At 44.8% G+C, this 20,401-nt stretch overlaps 2 protein-coding genes across 2 annotated transcripts in view; one reads left to right on the plus strand and one right to left on the minus strand.

Moving 5' to 3' along the window:
- Positions 1-795: 795 nt before the first annotated feature.
- SFRP4 (secreted frizzled related protein 4) lies at positions 796-10,456 on the minus strand (the record flags this gene model as incomplete). Its single annotated transcript, XM_082277681.1, is given in 6 exon segments — positions 796-984; positions 3,474-3,537; positions 6,719-6,917; positions 9,464-9,700; positions 9,855-10,335; positions 10,337-10,456. Coding segments are annotated over 6 exon segments (1,290 nt in total).
- Positions 10,457-11,974: 1,518 nt separating this feature from the next.
- The window catches only part of EPDR1 (ependymin related 1), a 29,485-nt gene continuing 21,058 nt past the window's right edge, over positions 11,975-20,401 (plus strand). The window contains exon 1 of the mRNA XM_082278371.1: positions 11,975-12,293. Coding sequence (XP_082134497.1) covers positions 12,025-12,293 — 269 coding nt within the window. The 5' untranslated portion in view covers positions 11,975-12,024. The remainder of the gene's footprint in view (positions 12,294-20,401) is intronic.

Genomic DNA, 20,401 nt, shown 5'->3' on the forward strand with positions numbered 1-20,401 from the left:
ATTCTACAGATCTGTTCACTTTAATCTGTCCTTTTGAAAAATACTGATTTTTCAATTAGATGCTTAAATATATTTGAAATTAGAACAACAGAAGCCAGCCTGAAGTACAGTAAAAAAAATTAAATGTCTGCTTTGAATGTATTTTTACTACACAAACCCACAAGATCAAATACTATCACTGTAAGCATATTTTCGGCACACTCAAAAATAATCACATAATGCATACCCAGATGCTTAATGGTAAACTATGCTTTTCAACACTGAACAAGGGTTGTGATTCCAAACAGCAGATAGGTTCAGCTCCAGCAGCAGCAGTCATTGCTGCCTGAGATATCTGCCAGAGTTTACCATACTTCTGCTGCTCCTCAGCTGCTGCGTCTGGTGAGCTCTCAGCTAATTCACAGACTAAGGCACAGACTACTACACCAGCTGAGGAGAGAAACTCCATGCAGCTCTCCAGCGTGGGAGGGAAGGAGACCAGGCAGCTGGTACAAGGAGTCAAAACCTCTGGCAGACAAGGCTAGTTCTATCTAGATGGGAAATCAGAGCCCAAAGATAAAGCTCAGACAGCTGGAATATGCCTACCTCATATTAGTGCAAACCTATGCTCTATGGCTTGTAGTGACTTGAAAGGACAAGCAAACCTTTTAACAGTAAAGTGCAGCAAAAAGGTCTATGTAGAAACTGACATGATTTTTTTAAGTTGATGAGTTCCAAATTAATAAAACATGCTGACCAAGCCAGGTTGTGACCCTTGGCGTGCAGGGAAAGTCCTTTCTTTTGGGAATTTCACCCTCATACTTTTTTAGGGTTGATTTCTTTCTGGCCGTTTCTTATTTTAATGGCCTTTTTGGGGCCACTGACCAGCGGGCTGGTGTTCTTGGGTTGCGGTTTCAGGGCTCCACTCTGACCGCTGCGTCCTGAATTCTGGTTCTTACTGCGGGCAGTTCGCCGCTTTTGTTCCTGCAGTCTCTGTTCCCACCTCTGTAGAAATGCAGAAGACAAAGAGGATGAGTTAGGGAAGGACATAATCATAAATAATTACATCTTAATCAAAGCTATCTTGGACCACTGATGCTAGTACTGCCTTTAACAGTTCCGTGCTTTACTGCAAGGCCATTGATGTCAGCATGCATGGCTATTTGCAGAAAGAACCTGCCATGTGTTCTTGGGTAGAGGGAATTTCCGCAACACCAGCAGATGGAAATGACAATTGCCCATCTCGTGTGCATGCTGCATGTGAGTGTCTTTTCAGAAATAGGGGGGAGCTGGCATCACGCATTCAAAAAGCCAGGATCAGCACACTGGAACTCCTTCGCAAGGCCCTTCTTCGCTGTCTTGCTGAACGTGCTACTTGACTTTGCCTCAGAAAAGCCTGCAGGAATCAAACTATCCTTTCACAATATGTATTTAAGCACACAGCTACCAGGGGAGCTGGTAATTACTTTCTGCTTTCCCCTGGGGTGAAAGGACTGAGCATGAACCAGCTTATGTTATGGACAGACTGAAATCACAGTGTTGAGAGTTGCAACGGCATGGTTCCAATAGTGCACCTGAAGCTTTATTCAGTAGCATCCCTGAGAAATTTTGAAAAGCAATTAGATCAACAAGCCCACCAAAGATAATAGCTGTCAGATTTTCAAATCCAATAGTGCACTAGTTAAAAAACAGGTTTTTACAGTGAGTTTAAGTGGTTAGGTCTCCAAAACATGGAGGGATCCATAAAACAGCCACAGAGACTGCAGACTTTCACCTCTAGGAACAGAAGTACCTACTTCTGAAAAGAAAACAGGTAGGTAGTAAAACCTGGAAAGGGTCTCATCTCTCCCCTCTATTATCCTTCTCTTCTGGAACTCCTAAAGGTAGGGGATTTATACAGCGATGAGAGCAAAAGAAGTGCTCTCCAGCTTCCCAATTTAGTACATCTGCACTGACCCTGTTGCAACTCAGATTCTTGTCCTGGCTAGAGAAAAGGCCAGCCATGTTGTGGTTACGTTAACAACTGTCTTCTGTGGTTGACAGACAGCTCAAAACATCCATTTTAAGTGGTAACTCACAACAAAATTTGGATGCAAGTCTTCAGAGATGAACAATGGGCATCGAAGTGAAGCCACTGTGATACCTCCATACTGGCTTTGTGTAGTCAGAGTAATTTTATGCATCTTTATAAAACCAAAACTATCTGTAGACATTCAGTTATGTCCCACTCAAATTTGTTTAAATGAGATTTAGTTTATGAAACTATTAATATGAGAGGAAATGACACCTGCTTTGAAGGGTATTTTGTTTGGCAGTCATGCATCTATTTGACAATCTGGAAACTAATGCCCAAACATGTTTCAAGACACAATTAGAAATGACAAAACAGTGTGAGGAGGTGACTAAAACACACTGTGTGCCAGTAACAGGCCATTAAGTTGACAACTAAAGGATTTCAGGAGTCCAAGTCATATGCCAATATTCTTCTAAATCCCACGTGGTTTCCTCTGCAGTTGCCATATATCTATTTTTTTAAGATTTAAAGCATGTTTTCTTTTGCACACATGGGTTTCACATGACTAAGTGAAAAGGGTATGACAGAAGCACTGAATGCAGTTTCCTGAAAGAAGCTGGTCTGTAATCTAAAAGCTTGTGTTTATGGATTCCTACATCTCTTTTCCTCCTATCAATTGCCAATCAACTCATAACTAAGACAAACATACATGTACGCCCTGAAACATACATGTATGTCCTTAATGCTCTAAAAACTTTTCTGAATTCCAAAAATAACTTTCTTCCATCTCTAAAAGTGGGAGAAAGAACAAGACCTTCTCTCAATCCATCCTTTCTTTCCACTAAAACGAGGAGTTTACAAGTAGAGAGTGATATCAAATGCTATCCTGAAGCCCCAAAAAACAGGGGCATCTGCTGTGCCTGCCACCCATGTCTCTATACTATAGACTTTTCCTTCCATTGTTTCCTGAATTCAGAGAGACAATGTCCAATCCTTTGAGTGGGTCTTTGTAGGGAGTACCTGGTGAGAACTGTGTGTTTCCAGCCTACAATATTTAATGCAGCAAAAACCATTAATCCAGTGCAGAGGATTTTAACTTCCTTTCTTATCTAATGTGGGCTATATACTCATCTGCATATCACCTTCACTTTCATATCATCACTACTTGTGGCAGCAGGGATATGAGAGAAATTCCTAGAGACATTATTGTAAGAAGCCAGAGTTCACACAAAGATCATCCCACCATGTAAAATTAAATAGAAATAAAATTTTAGACAGCCTAAATCACAAGATTAAAATATTCAAATTTTCACTTATAGTTGTGTAACTATGAGGTCTGAAAATGTTCAAGTGGAAATAATGATACCAAGAGGAGTTAAAGATATCTGAAAGTCATCAAAGTTAATCAGTACTGAAGTAAAACAAAGGTGTTTAACTTTTGATCAAGAATATCAGCATTCTTTTCTTTGGTTGCATTTACCTTAAATCTTCTGTTTAGTTGGTCCTTCCATTTTTCAACTAGACATCCATCAAGAAGCATCAACCTGAAAATTAAGAAATATGCACAAGTTAAAGATATTTCTGATTTTAATTCCTGAGATGCCATTCCTGATGATTTAACATAGATAGAGGTTGAAATGCACCCACAGGTACCAATACTGACAGTTTTTATGTATGAAATGATGGCATGCCATATGTTTCTCTGTGTTTGTGTGAAGACTAGATCAAACTAACGTATTTTACTTCTGAATTAGAAAAAAAAAAAAAAAGCAACTGTTTCACATCCACCAGTTAATACAGCTCAGCTGAAAAATAGTAATATAATTATCTGATCACTTACAATTGTATCCATTTCTACCTATAAATATATGAGGATGGCATTATGTGTTTCCTACACCTAACTCCTTAATGAGTGCTTTAAGGTGAATTTGGAAGACGTATGGTTAGAGATACTTGCCTACCAATGAAATCTGGCTAGCTCCTGCATGAAAACATTGAGTCTAGGTGTTATGAAATGAGCAAAACAAAAATGTGACTATTAAATGTATATGCCTTAAACAGCTCCTAAAATAGTTTATTCTAAAGCAGTCTGATGTCACACCTTCTACGTCCCAACCTAGAGACAACTTTTTGGGGTTTTTTAGGTTTGGCTGGTTGAGATACCAGGCCTTAATATGCCCTAATATAAATGTCACTAAAATTCTGGGGGCTTTTACTTAGACACCAGTGTTGGCTGGAAATATCAAAATATCATTATAAATGCACACAACATCACACAGCACTGTTCTGGCTGGTGAAGGCTGAACAGGGTAGCTGGGCCTGATCTCCAGCTTCTATGAATAGCATTGCTGCTCTTAGCAGCTCAAACACAGCACAAAATCCTGCCTCTTGTAGTCATTAGCCACTGTGCATCCAGTTTGACCAAACAGAAAAGGCCTAACACGAGTGCAAACCCTGGAGAATCAGGACCAATATGTTGTACATTTCCCTTTCTTTCCAACGAGAGATTAGAGAACAAATGTACAGGACTGATGCCAAGGCCACATTGCCATGAATGAAGCCACAGCATGGGGATCATCTGGCACAGCTTTGGTTCAGGTCAAATTATACAGTGAGGCTCTAACCCTAACAACAGGCAATAGGTATTCTGCCATTGGCTGTAGAGGAGGTACAGCTTCTACCCATTTTGCCTCTGTCATTTTAAAAAACTGCTGTAACTCAAAACCTTCTGTTTGCATGCCACTGAGTTCAACAGGAAGCACATATAATAGTTTATGTTTCTTTTTCAAATCCATTTTAGTACACTATATGAAATTAAAAACCTCAATGACCTTTAAAAACCATCACAAGATATTTAGTGAATCGTGTGTTCTTCCATAATAACGGAGATGCAGATTGTGATCTTTGACTTATAAAATCTCCCTTTCCTAACAGCCTCCAGAGAATCCTCTCCAACAAAGCCCTGCAACCCAGAGCTCCTCCATTGCAATTTTGGTCATGGTCCTTCTACATGAGTCAGAGCTTGTATCCCTAAAACGACTAACATAAATAGAGTGCTCTACATTAATACTTGTGAAATACTTCCAGACCTGGAGGGGCAAAGTGCTGGGCAGTAATAAAACACTGTGCTTGCTAGCTCGCCAAAAAAATAAGTTAAAGCAATATCAGATGGCAAATTTTAGAAACACCTACAAAATGCTTTCAAAATATCAACACAAAACTCATTACAAATATGGATATGGCCCATTACGTCCCACACATGGATGTTCTGTAGTCCTTACAAGTGTGAGTGACCAATTAACAGCAACTTCACCATATGTAAAACCAGCCTGCACATTTTACAGACAGCCTTGCCTCCAACCCACAAAATACAGGCCTACACAGTACCTAAAACACCGATGCCATGATGATTTTCTGCATTTTCTTATATACCTTTTTATAACTTCTGTATTCTTAGTGTTTTTTAGCCTACATTCTTGGACTTGTTTATCAAGCTAGAAGACTAAACATTTTAGAAGCTTCGTAGTTAGGGATCAGAAAGCCTCAGACACCAAGGTCCTCTCCTGAACACATTTTGTAAACTCAGATAGAACCATCCAGGGGAAAGTTCCTCAGGGAAGAGGGCTCACTCGAGTCTCTCACTGGGGAATCTTTGATAGATATTCTAATTAGTAAGACCTACAATGTGATACCAGATTTTGTGGGGTGTGCATTGCGGTGTGCATTGAAGTGCATTCCACCTGGACGTGGTGCACCTAAGGATCCTTACAATAAATACAAAGGTAAAATCCCTTTTTCCTTTCGAACTGTGCTTGACTCTTGATTTTAAGACCAGGAAAAGGCATCACCACAACCTGTCCTGCTGGCATCTACTGGTGCATTTGGGGTGCTGATGGGGATGGGATGTCCCCTTCTGCTTCAAGGAACCAGGGAGAAAAGGGAGCTGTGATTCATCACTCCTTCCCCTCCAGACCAGCATGCTGGATTTCCTTCCATGCCTGGGGCTAGGCTGACTGCCAGATGAACGGTCGGGTAAAGTTAGTTTTGTTTTGTTTTTTCATTTAATCATACAGCAGGACTGGCAAGCTGCTCTGAGAGTATTTACTTTTCATCTGCCATCCGGGAGCTGGAGCTCCAACGGCTGCAGCTTTGGCTGGTCCCGGTACGGCTGTGGGATCAGAAACATCTCGCTGATGGCACTGGTCCAAAGTATGGATAGGCCAGTGGAGAAGGCCTAGCTCTGACTCCAGCAGCTCTGCTGACAGAAGATGTGTATCATCTCCTGCCCACTCCCTTGGTGAGACAGAATGATGCCTTCCACGTGGTCCTGCCAACACAGACCATCATCCACAGCCACCACTGGACTTGCTGCACACAAAGCACTCATCCCTATGGGAAGTGGTCCTAAAAAAAGCCACTCCCAAGCTGGAGGTGCTTGAACTGCTGCATGACACCTTATCAATATGCTGTCAGCACCTAATGCCACCAGATTTTATGCTCTTTGTGTGAGCCAAGTTTTGTACACACCAGAACATGGCACAGAGCTGAGGCTGATGGAGAAAGTCAGTTGTGAAGGTAATTGAAACATGTTTGTATGTATGAGTTATCCTAAGAAAAACTATCAGCAAAAGAAGCCTATGATGAGGAAGAGAGCTTTCCTGGTCATCCTTCCCATCTATCACAGCCAGCTCTAACACTTTTCTGCACCACATCATCAGGGCTCACCTTGAGCGCCACTCATAGCACATGATGAGAACATCCTGCTTTGGTTGAAGAGGCGGGCACTGGCAGGAGGAATTTGTAAGAAGAGGCACTTGGGACAGAGGAATTGGTGTTGAAGACTTGAGTATGTCTTTGACTTCAACCACAGTCGTTATCTCATTGCAGTTCCCTCTTTCTATGCTTTTTACTTTAGCGTGAATGACTGCAAATAGAAAAAAAGAGGAGAACAATAAACAGTCTTAGAAATTTAAACACACCTCAAAATTAAGTCAAATATATTAAATTGGAAGCTGTTGTTTTGGTTGTGAAACTAGAACTACTTCTGCCTGTGTGGGCACAAACAGTGGCTTAGAATAACAGAGGCCTGATCTTGCTTTGGTTTTCAGTAGGACTGTTGACAACTGTGAAATTAAACATGTGCTTAAATCTTTGCCAGATCAGGCTAACCAATCTTGCCTGGAATCACACACACAAACAGCTCCTTCAACTCAGACTTGAACAACTCTTTGAGTAAATCTGACCCATTCTCCAGCCACATCTGGCTATTTCTGATTAAGTAATGAATAATTTACCTCACAGACAGTTGTCATGAATTCAGTCTTTACAATAATAAAATAATTTCCTGTAGATTGCAACCAAGAAATACAGCCTCTTCTCAAATATAAGAAAGAAGGGAAGGCTTGAAACAATAGTCAAAAAACTAAGAATCTTAGGATTGCCATAATTTACTTGAGCTATACTCTTTTTCGTCTTTTGCCTTTGGATTCTCTACCAGTAGTGACATCTACATATAAACCAGACACTGAAACAGGTTGTTCTGACTCTGAATACACAACCACTTGTATTTTACCTTTCATTGAGGCAAACTGCATGTCTACATGGAGGCAAGAAGGTGAAATTCTGTAGATGGCTCTGAAATGATCCCTGGCTAAATTTGTACCAGCAAACCCTGGTATCACCTACCACTGCAGCATTTCATCCCTTCTCTCTTGTGAGAAATACCAAATCTAATAAATTAAGTATCATTTTTACATAAAGGATTTTGTCTCTACAAAATGTCAAAATAGAAAGGGTTCTACTGTCCAAAAATTCTTCAGCGAAAGAAGCATGAGAAGTGTACAGACCACAGAATGATCAGCCTGCCCCTGCCAGCCACCAGGTCAAAAGCCTTCAAGTGAACCTCGTAACATTTGGAATAAACTTCACATGTAGAAAACAGGAGACCAGCACTTTTAATGCAGTCTGGGGCTTATGTGCTACCTTTATCAGGACATGTATAACAGACACAAAACACATGAGGAATTTCAGTTTTGGAGACTCACAATCCATTTCCAAGTGTGATTGGTTCTGATAGCTAGAAGTACAATTTGGCTATATGTCTTATTTTAAAGGTTTTCAGAAAAAACTTGATTTTTAACTCATTAAATCTCACCCCTCAGTTCATTTTCCATATAAACAGGTCTATTCATCTCAGAGGGTGCTGAATAAAAATTTACATCTCAAAACCATAATCTTGAGTTTTGGACCCAAACATAGAGGTTTTACTCAAGGAACACTCCCACTGAAATCACTGGAATCAGAATTTACATGACTAACACCTGTATTTCATTTTGGAACATTTGATATCACTACTTTTTCATATGTTTCAGACAACTGTGGAAGCTCATTGTTCCACCTAAACGTATCTCTATGTTGTACTGAGACAGATCAAGGAATTATATAAAAAGAATATGTCATGTAAATGCACAAAAATGCTATCATGAACAAATAATTGTACAATTACCTAAGTTAGATGTTCAGCTTGATTATTCCCACCAAACATGCTAACAAAGAAGCAAATAACTACAAACGTACTTTCATTTGAAATCAAACAAATAGGGATTGAATGATATAATAACAGTACTGCAGACCAACTGGATAAATGACTTGAAAAAACCTGCCATCTGGGAAAATGCCCGTAAAGTGCAAAATGCAACAATACTGCATATTAAATCCATAGTTAATAGGGGTATCTATTGACATCAGAGGCATTTAATCTGGCATTTATCTAATCTTAATTAGAGTTCTTCCTGACTCACACCATCAGAAAACTGAGGCAGAGGGAAGCCAAAGGGGAAGAATATTTTTATTGCCAGTACGTCCTGCAACATAAAATAAAACTACCGGCCACCCCCTTGGCTGGATGGTGCAAATTGTCACTGTCCATTAATCTGACAATTCCGCACCAGAGAGAACACTGCCTAGTAATGTAAAATCATATACGAATTTCTAAAAACTTTTTATTTTGCTGCAGCTGGTTCACATTTACAAGTTTTATTTGGGTAGCATATCCCTGTTTATTCTACCTGCTGGATGAAAACAGGAGCTGGTCAAGTGGTCACGCTCACGTTAAATGTAATTGCCTTTTACTAGAGTGACCTTTGCAGCAGCAACCACCCTTTCTGCAGAGCAACCTGTTGATTTCGGTGCACATTACTGACACTTCACTGCTTTTGTCAGAAACAGAATCCGTGCAATTACTACTACTGCCTGCACATGATGTGTGCTACAGCTGAATTTCAGAAGAGGACAGCTAGGTCCCCCCAGGCAAACCCCCACTTGGAAGGGCTGTGTTGGAGCAGTCTTCTTCCTGCCACATTTGCTGGATGGGGCCTGGTGTGGTGGCACCCACAAAGAGCTGCCCAACTTGCAGGGACACAAGGAGGGTGTGGTACAGGCAAAGAGAAGCATTTTCCCCCCTGCACTTACTGTAGCTGTAGTTCTTGGCCAAGTAGGTTGACAGCGTAGGCTTTGTCTTTTTGCACCTGCACCGCTCTTCAAAGGAAGAGAAGGGAGAAAGGTTGAGGGGTGTCAGAGGGACCCTGTCTCCAGGGAGGTGGAGGCGGGGGGTCGTCCAAGGCTCACCCTGGCCGCGGCTCCTGCAGTCAGGCTCCAGGGGTCTGTCCGGCACCATAAAGCCCTGTGTGAAGTCCGTCCACTTCACATCTGCAAACAGAGGTGCGTCAGGGAGTGAAAACTGTCGGTAGACGCTCCAGGACTGGAGCGCGGGGGTCCCGCAGCCCCCCCGTCCCACCCCGGGGCGTCCCGCGGGGGTGGAGGGAGTCCTCCCTCCCACCGCCCGCTCCCCCAGGGTTCTCACCCTCCGGCACGTCGGTGACGATGGCCTCTGGAGAGATGCAGACGCCGCGGTCGTAGACGGGGAGGTCGTCGCAAGCCAGGCTCTCGGGCCAGCTGTGGTTGTAGCGGCGCATGATGGGCTCGCAGCCGTCGCGGGCGCGCTGGCAGACGGAGCGGCACGGCTTGATGGGGTCGTAGAGGAACTCCAGAGTGCAGATGGGGGCGTACATGGCGCAGAGGAAGAAGGGCAGGACCGAGCTGCAGCCAGTGGCCACCAGTTCCTCGTACTGTTCGATAGCGAGGACGGCGTTTTCCTGGGTGCTGTGGTGGAGGTGGTTGGGCATGCGGGTGATGTTCCAAGGCATGGAGCGGCACATGGGGATGCGCACCGCCTCGCACGGCGCGCCCTGCGCCCGCGGGCTCACCCGCAGCCACAGGGACACCGCCACCAAGGCGCGCAGCATCCTCTTCCTCCTCCTTCTCCTCCTTGTCCGCCGCCGCCCACCGCCGCCCCGCGGGTCCCGGCGGCCGAAGGGCGCGGAGCGGCGCTGCCTCCCGGAGACCTGCTGCAGTCAAGTCGCGGGAGCCGCCGCGCCGACAGCCATGGACATCGCGGGACCGCATTTATACCAGTGGCACGAGTGACGTGGGGCCGATCGCGCTCCCTTGGCAGCCCCGCTCCTCCGGGGGGTGGGAGGTGTGCGCGTTATGTGTGCGTTTTGCTGTGCAGGCACGGTGACATCACCTCCACCCCGTTTAATCCCCCGGCGACATCACTGCGTCTCTCGGCCGCCGCTCCAGCTCCGTTTCAGTTTTCATCTGTATCATAAATTCCTTCAGGTGGAAGGGGGAGCGGGGGGAAAGGAAACCCAAACCACACGGTTCTGCCGCGGGGCTCTGTGCTCCGGCGCGGGGAGAGGGACCACGACTCCTTCTTGAGGGGCTGAACTTTATACACCGCGTTTTCTCAAGGGAGAAGAAACTTTTTGCGGCTTTGAGGGAGCTCCGGTGGCTGTTCCCGACACCTCCAGGGGGTTGCAGAATTCCCTCCATGAGCTCGGCACGGACGGGGAAAGGCGTGAAGCGGACGGGCGGACAGACGGGGTAGCGGCTTGTGGCCCGGTTTGCTCGGGACGAGGGAAGCGGTGGCGGCCGAGCAGAGACGGCAGCGGGGCTGGGGCAGCGCGGGGCCGGTGTGGGGCTGCTGAGCGGGCAGTCAGCCCGCCGCTCCGCTCCACCCGCCTCTGTCCCCCACCAATCGCTTCTGCACACGAGTGGAAGAAGGGGGTTCAGTCTTTTACCAAGCTGTTTTTTCTTTTTCTTTCCTTGGTGCTCCACGGCCACGCGCCCCTGGTGCAGCGGAGTGGCGTGCCCACGCGGGGACAGAGGGCTCCCTCACACCCCACCTCTGTTCCCCCATGCACGGAAGGACCTCCAGGCCCTTTCTTCACTGTGGGAAATGCCTCTCCCCAGTTTTTGGGGTACCCGCTGAGTTAAGATTAACTCAATGCCAGGTCATCCCAGTGACCCGAGAGAGCCCCAGCGTGGCTCAGAGGTAGCAGCTCCCGGGCCTGCCCCGGCCAGGTACCAGTGTTACCCCCCCGAAGATGCAGCAGAGCTGCAGAGACGGAGCATCTGTGGGACACAGGCCTCCCCCTCCCTTAGTGGGTGAGGAAAGCGCACCCAGAGCGGGCAGGAAACAGCTGATAAACCTAAGAGGGCAGTGGGAGATGAAGGAATGGATGTGGTGAAGGAATGCTTGGTGACACAGTCTGTCCATGGGGAGGCACTAAAATTCCCCCCTCGAGGGCAACATTAAAGCAGTTTGTCCCAACAGGCCCCTCTTGTTCGCGTTTCCCCTCGCTCCCTAAGCTCACGCAGAGTGCCCAAGGCTTGGACCTCGCAGCTGCCCCTCTGGGCACCCCCACGCAGCAGTGGGCACGGCCAGGGCGCCCCGACCCTCCCGGCTGCGGGGAGGGAGGCATGGGAGGGCGAGAGTCCTCGTCGCCTGTCGCCGCGCTGCCTCGCGCCCCGCTGGTGGCCGGGCGCTGTCGCGGCAGCCGCGTCTCGCCGCCGAGGTGATGCGTGCGGGTTTGGAGGCGGGCCGCCCCCGCCCCCCGGCACAGCCTGCCCGCCCGCCCGCCTGCGCGCCGTGCGGGGCGGCCGTGCGCGGAGGGAGCGCGGCGCGGAGCATGGCGCGGCCGGCGGCCGGGCGGCAGCTGCGCCCCGGGCCGGGGCTGCCGCTGCGGCTGCTCTTACTGCTGGGCGTCCTCCTGCTGCGCGGTGGCGCGGCGGCGGCGGCGGGGGCCGAGCCGTGCCAGGCACCGCGGCAGTGGGAAGGGCGCACCGTGTTCTACGAGCACGGCTCGGGCCGCAACACGCGGGCCGCCGTCTCCTACGACGGCCCCAACCAGCGCCTCCGCATCCTGGAGGAGAGGAAGGCGCTCATCCCCTGCAAGAAGTAGGTGGCGGCGGGGCCGGGCCGGGCGGGGCGGTGAGGGTCGGCACAGAGCCCGGAGGCGCCTCCCGGGGGTGTGGGGTGATGCGAAGCCGGGCGGAGGGGGTCTCCCTCGGGCCCTGCGGTGCCGGCGGCACCTCCCCTGCGTGAGCCGGGGGAGCGCGGGGAGTGCGGAGGCGAGGCACCGGCGTACTGGGAACAAGTGGCGCTGGGAAGCCTGTCCCCAGCATGGCTTGGATCCATCCTCCGTGTAGATGTATGTGTATATATATCGAAAGATTTATGATCAACAGTGTCAGCTTTTTATCTTCAGTGATATTCCCCCCCCCCCAGCTCTTTTGCTTTTTAAACGGAATTGGAAGCGAATGCAAAAATACAGCCCAAAATGTGCAGAATAATGGGTATCATGAGGTATAATGAAGAGGTTATACTCAAACGTGAATAACGTTATGGGGTAGGGGATGAGGTTCTAGCTCAGCAATTTGCTAACAAGTTTGCGTTACGTTTTACAAGTTGTCTGGGTCCTTGTCAGTGCTTGGTCCTAAGTCAGTGCCAGGGTGTCAGGATGCATCCATTACCTGTGGTACAGTGTATTTATTGCCGTTGTACAGCCCTGCAGGACGTCCCTGTTCTTCATTTATACAGGATGTATCTGTTAAGCCCATAAGTAATCCCAAAAAATCCCTGTGTCATTGTGTGTTCCTTGATTTGCTGAAAAACAAGTGTAAAAAAAAGCTGACTGAAGAAGAGCCTCTTTTTTCTCCTCCGCCTGCCAAGCTCAGGTTGGGTGGAAGAAATGATTGGCCTAGAGAGGCCTTCCTGAGTGAGACATTCCTGGCCACCGAGTGTCAGTCACTTTCAGACAACATGTCAAAACATACCTGCCAGTGTGAGGGTAGCCAGTCTGCCCATGCCTCCACCTCTCCCACCTACAAATTGTTCAAATAACAGTGCATCAGTCTGGGGATGTGTGGAGACAAAGTAAAGACCAGCCTACAAATGCTGTATCATCCAAACTAAGTGGTCTCTGATGTTGCAAGATCAATATTCCTTTTTGCTGCTGTCTTCTTTTTCCTGACAATCAATTCCATACCAACATCACATAGTAATTGTTTTAATCTTTCCAAAGCATATGTTCTTCTGTGATCCTTTCTCTCCAAATCGCCTGACACTCTTAGAACTGTTTTGTGTGTTTCATTTTCAGGCTTAGCTTTCCCTCATTGTAAGCTTTTTTCATTACTCTTTTTGCCTAGGAGCCATATGAAGAATGTTGAAACAACATACAGGTGTTTGCTGGTGGTCTGCTGACATAGAGCATAAGAGTCTGACACTGGCCACGGGGTGTTCATGCTTCCCTTGTTTTGCAAGTCCTAGGCTGACTTTCATGTTTGACAAGCATAAAAACTGTGTTACAAAGCATGATGCAAGTCTTTTCTAGCTTCTAAGTTGTACTACATTCATTTCTTGAAGCTTATGTTCATTTTATTTGAAAACTTTATTTTAAGATGGAATATTTACTCTACATTTTAGACTCTGGTACAGATTTTGTCTTTTACCAAGATCTTATCCTTTTACATTTTTGATAAATACCTGCTCTGGATGCAGTTTCGTCTGGGTTGATAGGGCTAGAAAGAGGCAGAGTGCAGGCAGGTGCACTTGTTGATTTGTCCTGTATTAAGTTTTTGTTGTAGACAATTTCTCACCTTAGGGGTCTTTATTGTTTCCAGGCTGTCTATGTTTTCTGCCATCCAAAATTGGAGAGGGGTTTTGTTTTATGTGCAGTAGTGTCTGCTCAGGGCATGACCCAGCTTCCATTCGAGTCAACAGAAAGTCTCCATTGGTTTCAGTATGTGTTGGATCAGGTCTAGAATTGTGATCACAACTTCATTTCACTGTGGACACAGTGAGTTGTAAACTGAAGCCTTCAGAAGTTGGAGGCAAAGGGATTTATCCTGTCTTTTGAAAAATAACCTCTTCCCCACCCTGCTTTGATGTTGACAAGAAAGGGGTAATTACACTGAGGCAGCAAGTACAAAATCAACAAGAAAAATAGTGCTGCCCTGGTCTCTAAGGAAATTTCAGTCTAAATTCTCACATTTTGCTCCTATCAGATGTAACTTATGTGCAGCAATCTGGGTTGGCCAACAACCACATTTTTCTACAAAGCATTTTCTGAAGCTTACAAATGTGGACCTTAATCAGAGACAGCCCTGTTTGAGTTATTGGCTGAGGTTAATCAAGGACACAAAGATTTGCCTGTGTGGAATGGCTTGCAGGCTCATAACCGCAGGAAAACATGAAACTTTCAGGTTTTATTGTAGATATATGTTTCAAATTCATGTAATTTGCTATGTGGCATTTTCATACCTACATCAATCCAGTAAAACATACCTACTTCAGCTCCAGAAAAGTAGCCATAGGGTAAACACCCAATTGCTGCTTTGTTAACATCACTTCTTTGCCCACCAGATGTTTCGAGATTACCTGAGATACAGTGACCATGTTGGTAAAGACTGCCCGCTCCTCATTGTCCAGCTGAACTGTGTCACCTGCCACCTGGGCACACACCTCGTTTGCCAGACAACCAACACAGCCAGTTCATTAGAGAAGTCATAGCTGTTGTTTCAGCCAGCTTGTTGGGTGGGTGTTTCTCTAGGTCACACAGTTGGCTCCCGCACTCTGGCTAAGAGTTGTAAAAACTACCAACAGTGATCCTAAGCTTTTTAGAGGAGAACCTATTCCAGTTGGATTCATTACTGCGCTTTCTTTTTCACTTCTTTTACAGACCCAGCCTTAGGTACACTCTGCTTCTTTTGTTTCCTTCAGCATGCCTTGCCCTGCTGCTTCTTTCCCCTTCAGGATCAAATTTTTGGGGATAGACAAGGTGGGCAGGGACAGTCTTAAGGTTTGTGTAGTGCTCAGCTCATACTGATACCAGAAGAAGAGAAAAGAAAACAAACATTGAGTATATTGACCATTTCCCATTTGGAATAGGTCATTCCAGATTCAATGTGAAAGGGGAGCACTTAGAACAGCTCCCTAGAGCTCTTGAGGCAAAGCTGTGTTCATGCTGTTAAACAAAGAACGTGTTTTTTAATCCTTGGTTGCCTACTACATGAAGTTTCCTCCTTTTGTGCTCTCTGGATGTTAAACCTTCCTTACTTTTGTTCAGTCCTCTGTTGGCCTCTGTCTCGGGACACTTCACAAAATGGGTGGCAGTCACCAGCAAGGTTTGCAGCTGGGGCAGGAGTTTCTTTTTAAGGTAACTTCCAATGGTGTAGATTTGAATATGGCATCACTGCAAACTGGTGAGAAATCCTGGCACAGAAAGGTCCAAACAAAAAGTCCTACTGAGTGCAATGTCACCAGAACTTGATGTCACCCATCACCTCTCATTTTGTTGGAGAAACAGAGCAAGGGGTGTGCTGTTTGGCACTGCTGAAGCCACTGAACAGGTGTTAGTGCTCGGTTATGAGGAAAGAAAAGCATGAAGTGAGGAGCAGAGTAGAAATAATGCAGGTGATGTTTGAGAGCTGGAGTATTACTTGCCACATGCTGTGTTGACAGAGTTTCACACTTATCTTCCGTACTCTTTTCCGCAGAATGATTTTCAGGGAAAGCCCAGTAACAGATTGTCCTATGAGAAATGTGATGGTGGGAAGAAAAAAAATTTCCACGTGGTCAAGAAAGTCAGTAGAAGGAAGAAAATGCCTTTTTTTTTTTCTATGCATGTATTTCAACAGTAACCTCCTTGGCCTATTGTACAGTACTCAGCACATTAGGATGCTTGTGTGTTTGAAACTGTTAGGGTTAGTGTCTTAAAAATTGTAACTGCACAGCAGAAAAACAATCAGGAGGTATCCTATTGGTGTTAATTTAAAAACAGAACTGCATGTTATTAAATTCCTTTAGTTCAATCATATTTGCAAAAGATAGAGACAGTTAAGGGAAGGATGAACTCCTCACCGGGCAACACAAAGTGCTGGTGTGATCGAGGAGTGACAAAGCTATGTTTAGAGAAATAAGTCTCTTATTCTGGCAAGCTCTTTGCCTGTGTGTGCAAATCCCTGTCCTTGACTGAAGAGAAGCAGCATAAGGTCAGGTGCAAATATAACAGCATTCATCTGAAGAAGAGGTGATGACTTTTCAAAATAAACAGAGTGTGGGCACACGTGTCTGACTTCTCTCAACTACTTTTTAGTTGTTTTAGGATGTGTGATTGTAAAGGAAAAAACAGCGGTGTCTGACCTATTAAAATCATATAATCCATCCGTTCTGTGGTCATTGTGGTGACTCAATAGCCTAAGTATTGAGCTACCCTGAGCAACTGCAAATTTGTTTCCCAGACTTGGTTTTGGGAGTGGTTTCTGGAGTTTAATGTTTTGGGGAATAAAAGACTGTCACGGGTAAAATTTTCAGAATTGGCCAAGTTGCTCAGGAACCCAAGTCCCATTTTTTAAGATTATGTAGAGTGTGCAGACTTGTAAGACCCTTAATTTGCAGTGAAACAGAAATGAATTTTCAGCAGTTTCTTTAAATGTAACATGAGTTCTTGGGATCTAAAATTCTTCATAAGCTGCTGTGTATGTAACTCACTTCGCAGAACAAGAACTGAAGGAAGGTACTTAGACCTCCTGCGTTTACTTTCCTCCTATCGATGTCAAGTTGTTTCAGTTGTCTGCTGCTGATAATGACTGAGTTTGGAAAGGTGGCTTTGGAAGGCTGCTGTGCTGGATGCACGCTGGCAGGCAGAGGCCAGGCAATAGCCTGAAGCAAGCCTCAGTTCTAGTGAGTCGTGTGATGGGGTGTGGAGGGTTGGCTGTACAAGCCTCGATTTCTGATGCATTTCCATCATAAGCCCATTTACAAGTCAGTTTACTAAGTCCCCAGTGATACTCCCTGCCAAGGCAGCTGGTTCCTTGGAGAAGAGCACTGTACAAAGGGAACTGTGGTCCAAGAGGGCTGCGTGGAGGAGCATCTTGTCTCACACCAACTGTTCATTCTGTTTGTTTCTGCCCACAGGCAGCAGCAATCATTTCCCTTTCCAAGTTCTTGATCTTGTTGGAAGTCGGCCAGGCTATACAGTTCAAGAAAGCACTGGAGTTAATTGCTGTTGTTGTTACAGGTGGGCTGGTTGGGAAGAGATTAAAACACTGCTCAGGGGAGGCAGCTGGAATTCTTCAGCCATCGAACTGCAGCAGTAACAAGCACGTGGACTCCATCAGAGGAAGTTGGGAACTGTTGGCTTAGCAAAGCTTTCCCTGTCTTGTGTCCTATGCTTCCTTGAACAACAGCATCTTTGTTAGTTGTGGAAAAAAAAAAACCAAAAACCAAAAAACACCTCGGTATGAATAAAGTAAATCCATTGCTTTGAGATGGCTGTTCTGTTTAATGTAGTGTTCTTGAAACCATTGTTTATGCTAAGTACTCTGGAGCCATTTCATACAGTACCAAAACACAGCATACATCCAAACTGAACAAAATAAACTGGCTCTTAAATTCAAAATAGCAGAATCCACAAAACCTTTTAAAGCTGGAGAGAAAATGTAGATAAACAGTGTCCAGTGACCCCAAATTGATAATTTTCTGGAGTGCTGGTTGGTGTACTTAAAAACCACTGTCAGACACTCACTGGGGTCATTACTACCACATGAGTTATAGATGTTTTTTACTGGCTGTTCTTTAAAAAGAGAGGTTTTCATTAAGAAGTTTTGTTTTTCTAAAAAACATTGTTAAATGGTAGTCATTAACACCATATTGTACTTGATACTAGTGGATATTGGCTTAAGCCTCTTATTCATCTGAACTCTCTAAATTTAGGGAAATACTTCTTTCTTCCCTCTTATTATCTCTTCCTTGTCTGTTGGAATTTTTTGAAATAATATGTGTTTGCATTGAAACATATGGCTCATTTTGTACTGTTGGACGTTATGGCAAAAAACGTAAAGCAAAACCAGGACTGCACTGAAAATATAATAGGCCTACATCTCTGTAACTTAGAGCAGGGGACCAGTATTTTCATAAGATAAATCACTGCAAATTCTACTCAGGTTTTTTTTTGTTTTTGTTTTTTGGGGTTTTTTTGGTTTTGTTGGTTTTTTTTGGTAGAGATTTAAAGTGGACATGAATAGAGAGAGATTCAGTGTTCTGTGGTCACGGACAGCTGATGGTGATGTGACTGCACAGCTAAACAAACACAATGAAAGACATCTTTGTATTCATGATCTTAATTTGGGTTCCATTCGGCTTGAGACCTGATGCAATTCGGATGTCACAACTGACAACATCACACCTATTCTCACAGGACCAAAGGCCATTCTGAAAAAGTATCTCCTCAGAAGGATAAATCAGAATTTTCTAATATAGGGCTTTTGTGAGGTAAAAAAAAAAGTTTTGTTTTCCAGATAGAGACCTGATTTGTTTTGCATATCAACAGGCTTATCCATTTATTAACTGCATGGGTCAAGTTTTCAACTGGATGACATTTTCCTAGATGAGTGAGGTCAGTCAAATGGTACCTTACTGCACCTTTATTGGCATGCCAAGTCATTACTAGATGCAGAATTGAAATGTGTGGTTCAGGTATCCTATCCTCTCCATTTTGCTTTGAGCTAACTGGTGGCTAGCCTTGATATGGCATAATAAATAATACTGAGCCATTCAGACTTGAGGCCATCCAGCTGTGAATCTGTGTAGCTGCAGCAGCAACAATCCAACTCCTGAACCTCATCTTGGTCAGCTTCATCCCTGTCTTCAGACGGGTTTCATCTCAGCTTTACCTGTAGATTTACAAGGAATTGCATGCTCAGCAACTTGACGAGTTCTCTCTCATGAAGTATTTTTACCTGTTGCTCTTCTTTACTCAAAGGGGAAATTATTTTCTCCTCCAAAGCGTTTTCAAGGCATGGTATAGTGTCTGACGTGCTGGGGAGGGGATGATGTCTGGGTAAAACAGGGCCACTTTGTGCAATATTTTGGCTCTTCTAGAATAAGGAGCATTATACCCAGCATGGCATTGCATAACATGAAGGTACCAGTGGCCAGTGAAGGTTCTCCTCACCTCTGCCAAGCAGCCCTGTTTCTTTCAGTTGTTTTTGTTTACTGCCTCACTTTCCTGGCCCCAGGGGAGATGTATGTATGTTGACTAGAGATCTTAGATTCCGCAGGGAAATTTGGTGTCGTCCCGAGGCTCCAGAGGATGCTTTTTTGCCTGTGTCATAGTCACTCTCCCTTACCTCATGGGCCAAGGACAGGATTTTCTGCCAAGAGTTTATTCCCATGTGTGAAAGCACGGGCAGTTCAGCATGTGAGACAGTCTTTGTTTTAAGTAGTGTATTAATTTTTGGAGCTGGTACTTCTTATACTTTCATACCCAAGAGTAAATTGGAGGTTTCCAACAGCAGCCTAAAGGTCCTTTTCCAAAGCCTAACTTAGAACAGGTGGTAGTAAGAAAGAAGGAATCACTTGTTTTCATCTGAACTCGTGCTTTTTATTTCATCTTTTATAAATAAAGATCCTTGGCAAACACTTATTTGAGAATCAGTTTAATCATTGTTTTGAGGGTTATGTGCACACATTTGGCTTTGTGTCCCACTCGATTATTAAAGGATGTTTCCCCTGTATCACAAAAAGTCAAAAAGGTAAGGTAATGTTTGCAATTCTTGTTTTTACTCTGTGAATTTTATAGCAACATTCCTACAGTCAATAGGGTTGTTCCCATAACTTAGCAATGACCATAATTTTGCTTTTACAGATTTTTGTTTATGTATTTTCATGATTTTAAAAATTTCTGGCATCAGAACATGAACTTGGCAGGCATTTTCTTCTTGTACAGTGCTCACACTGTAGTTACTACAATTTTTTAGTCTTTGGCTACTAAAAGTTCATATGTCTGGGGAGCTACTTACCTATTCATTCCATGAAAGCTTATTTTATCCCTTTCATTCCTTATGAAATTTACCCTTCCATTCTGGCATCATCCAGACTATGTTTTGTAGGCTAAATCCAGCCCAGAGGGAACTTCCATCTAGCCTTCTGCCTTTCCCCACTGAATAGCTCCTTGTTGGTTTAATGATTGTCTGAAATTTAGATCCCTCTGAATTGCTGCCCCT

This window comes from Coloeus monedula (genome assembly GCF_965178545.1).
Source record: "Coloeus monedula genome assembly, chromosome: 1".
Classification (NCBI taxonomy): domain Eukaryota; kingdom Metazoa; phylum Chordata; class Aves; order Passeriformes; family Corvidae; genus Coloeus; species Coloeus monedula.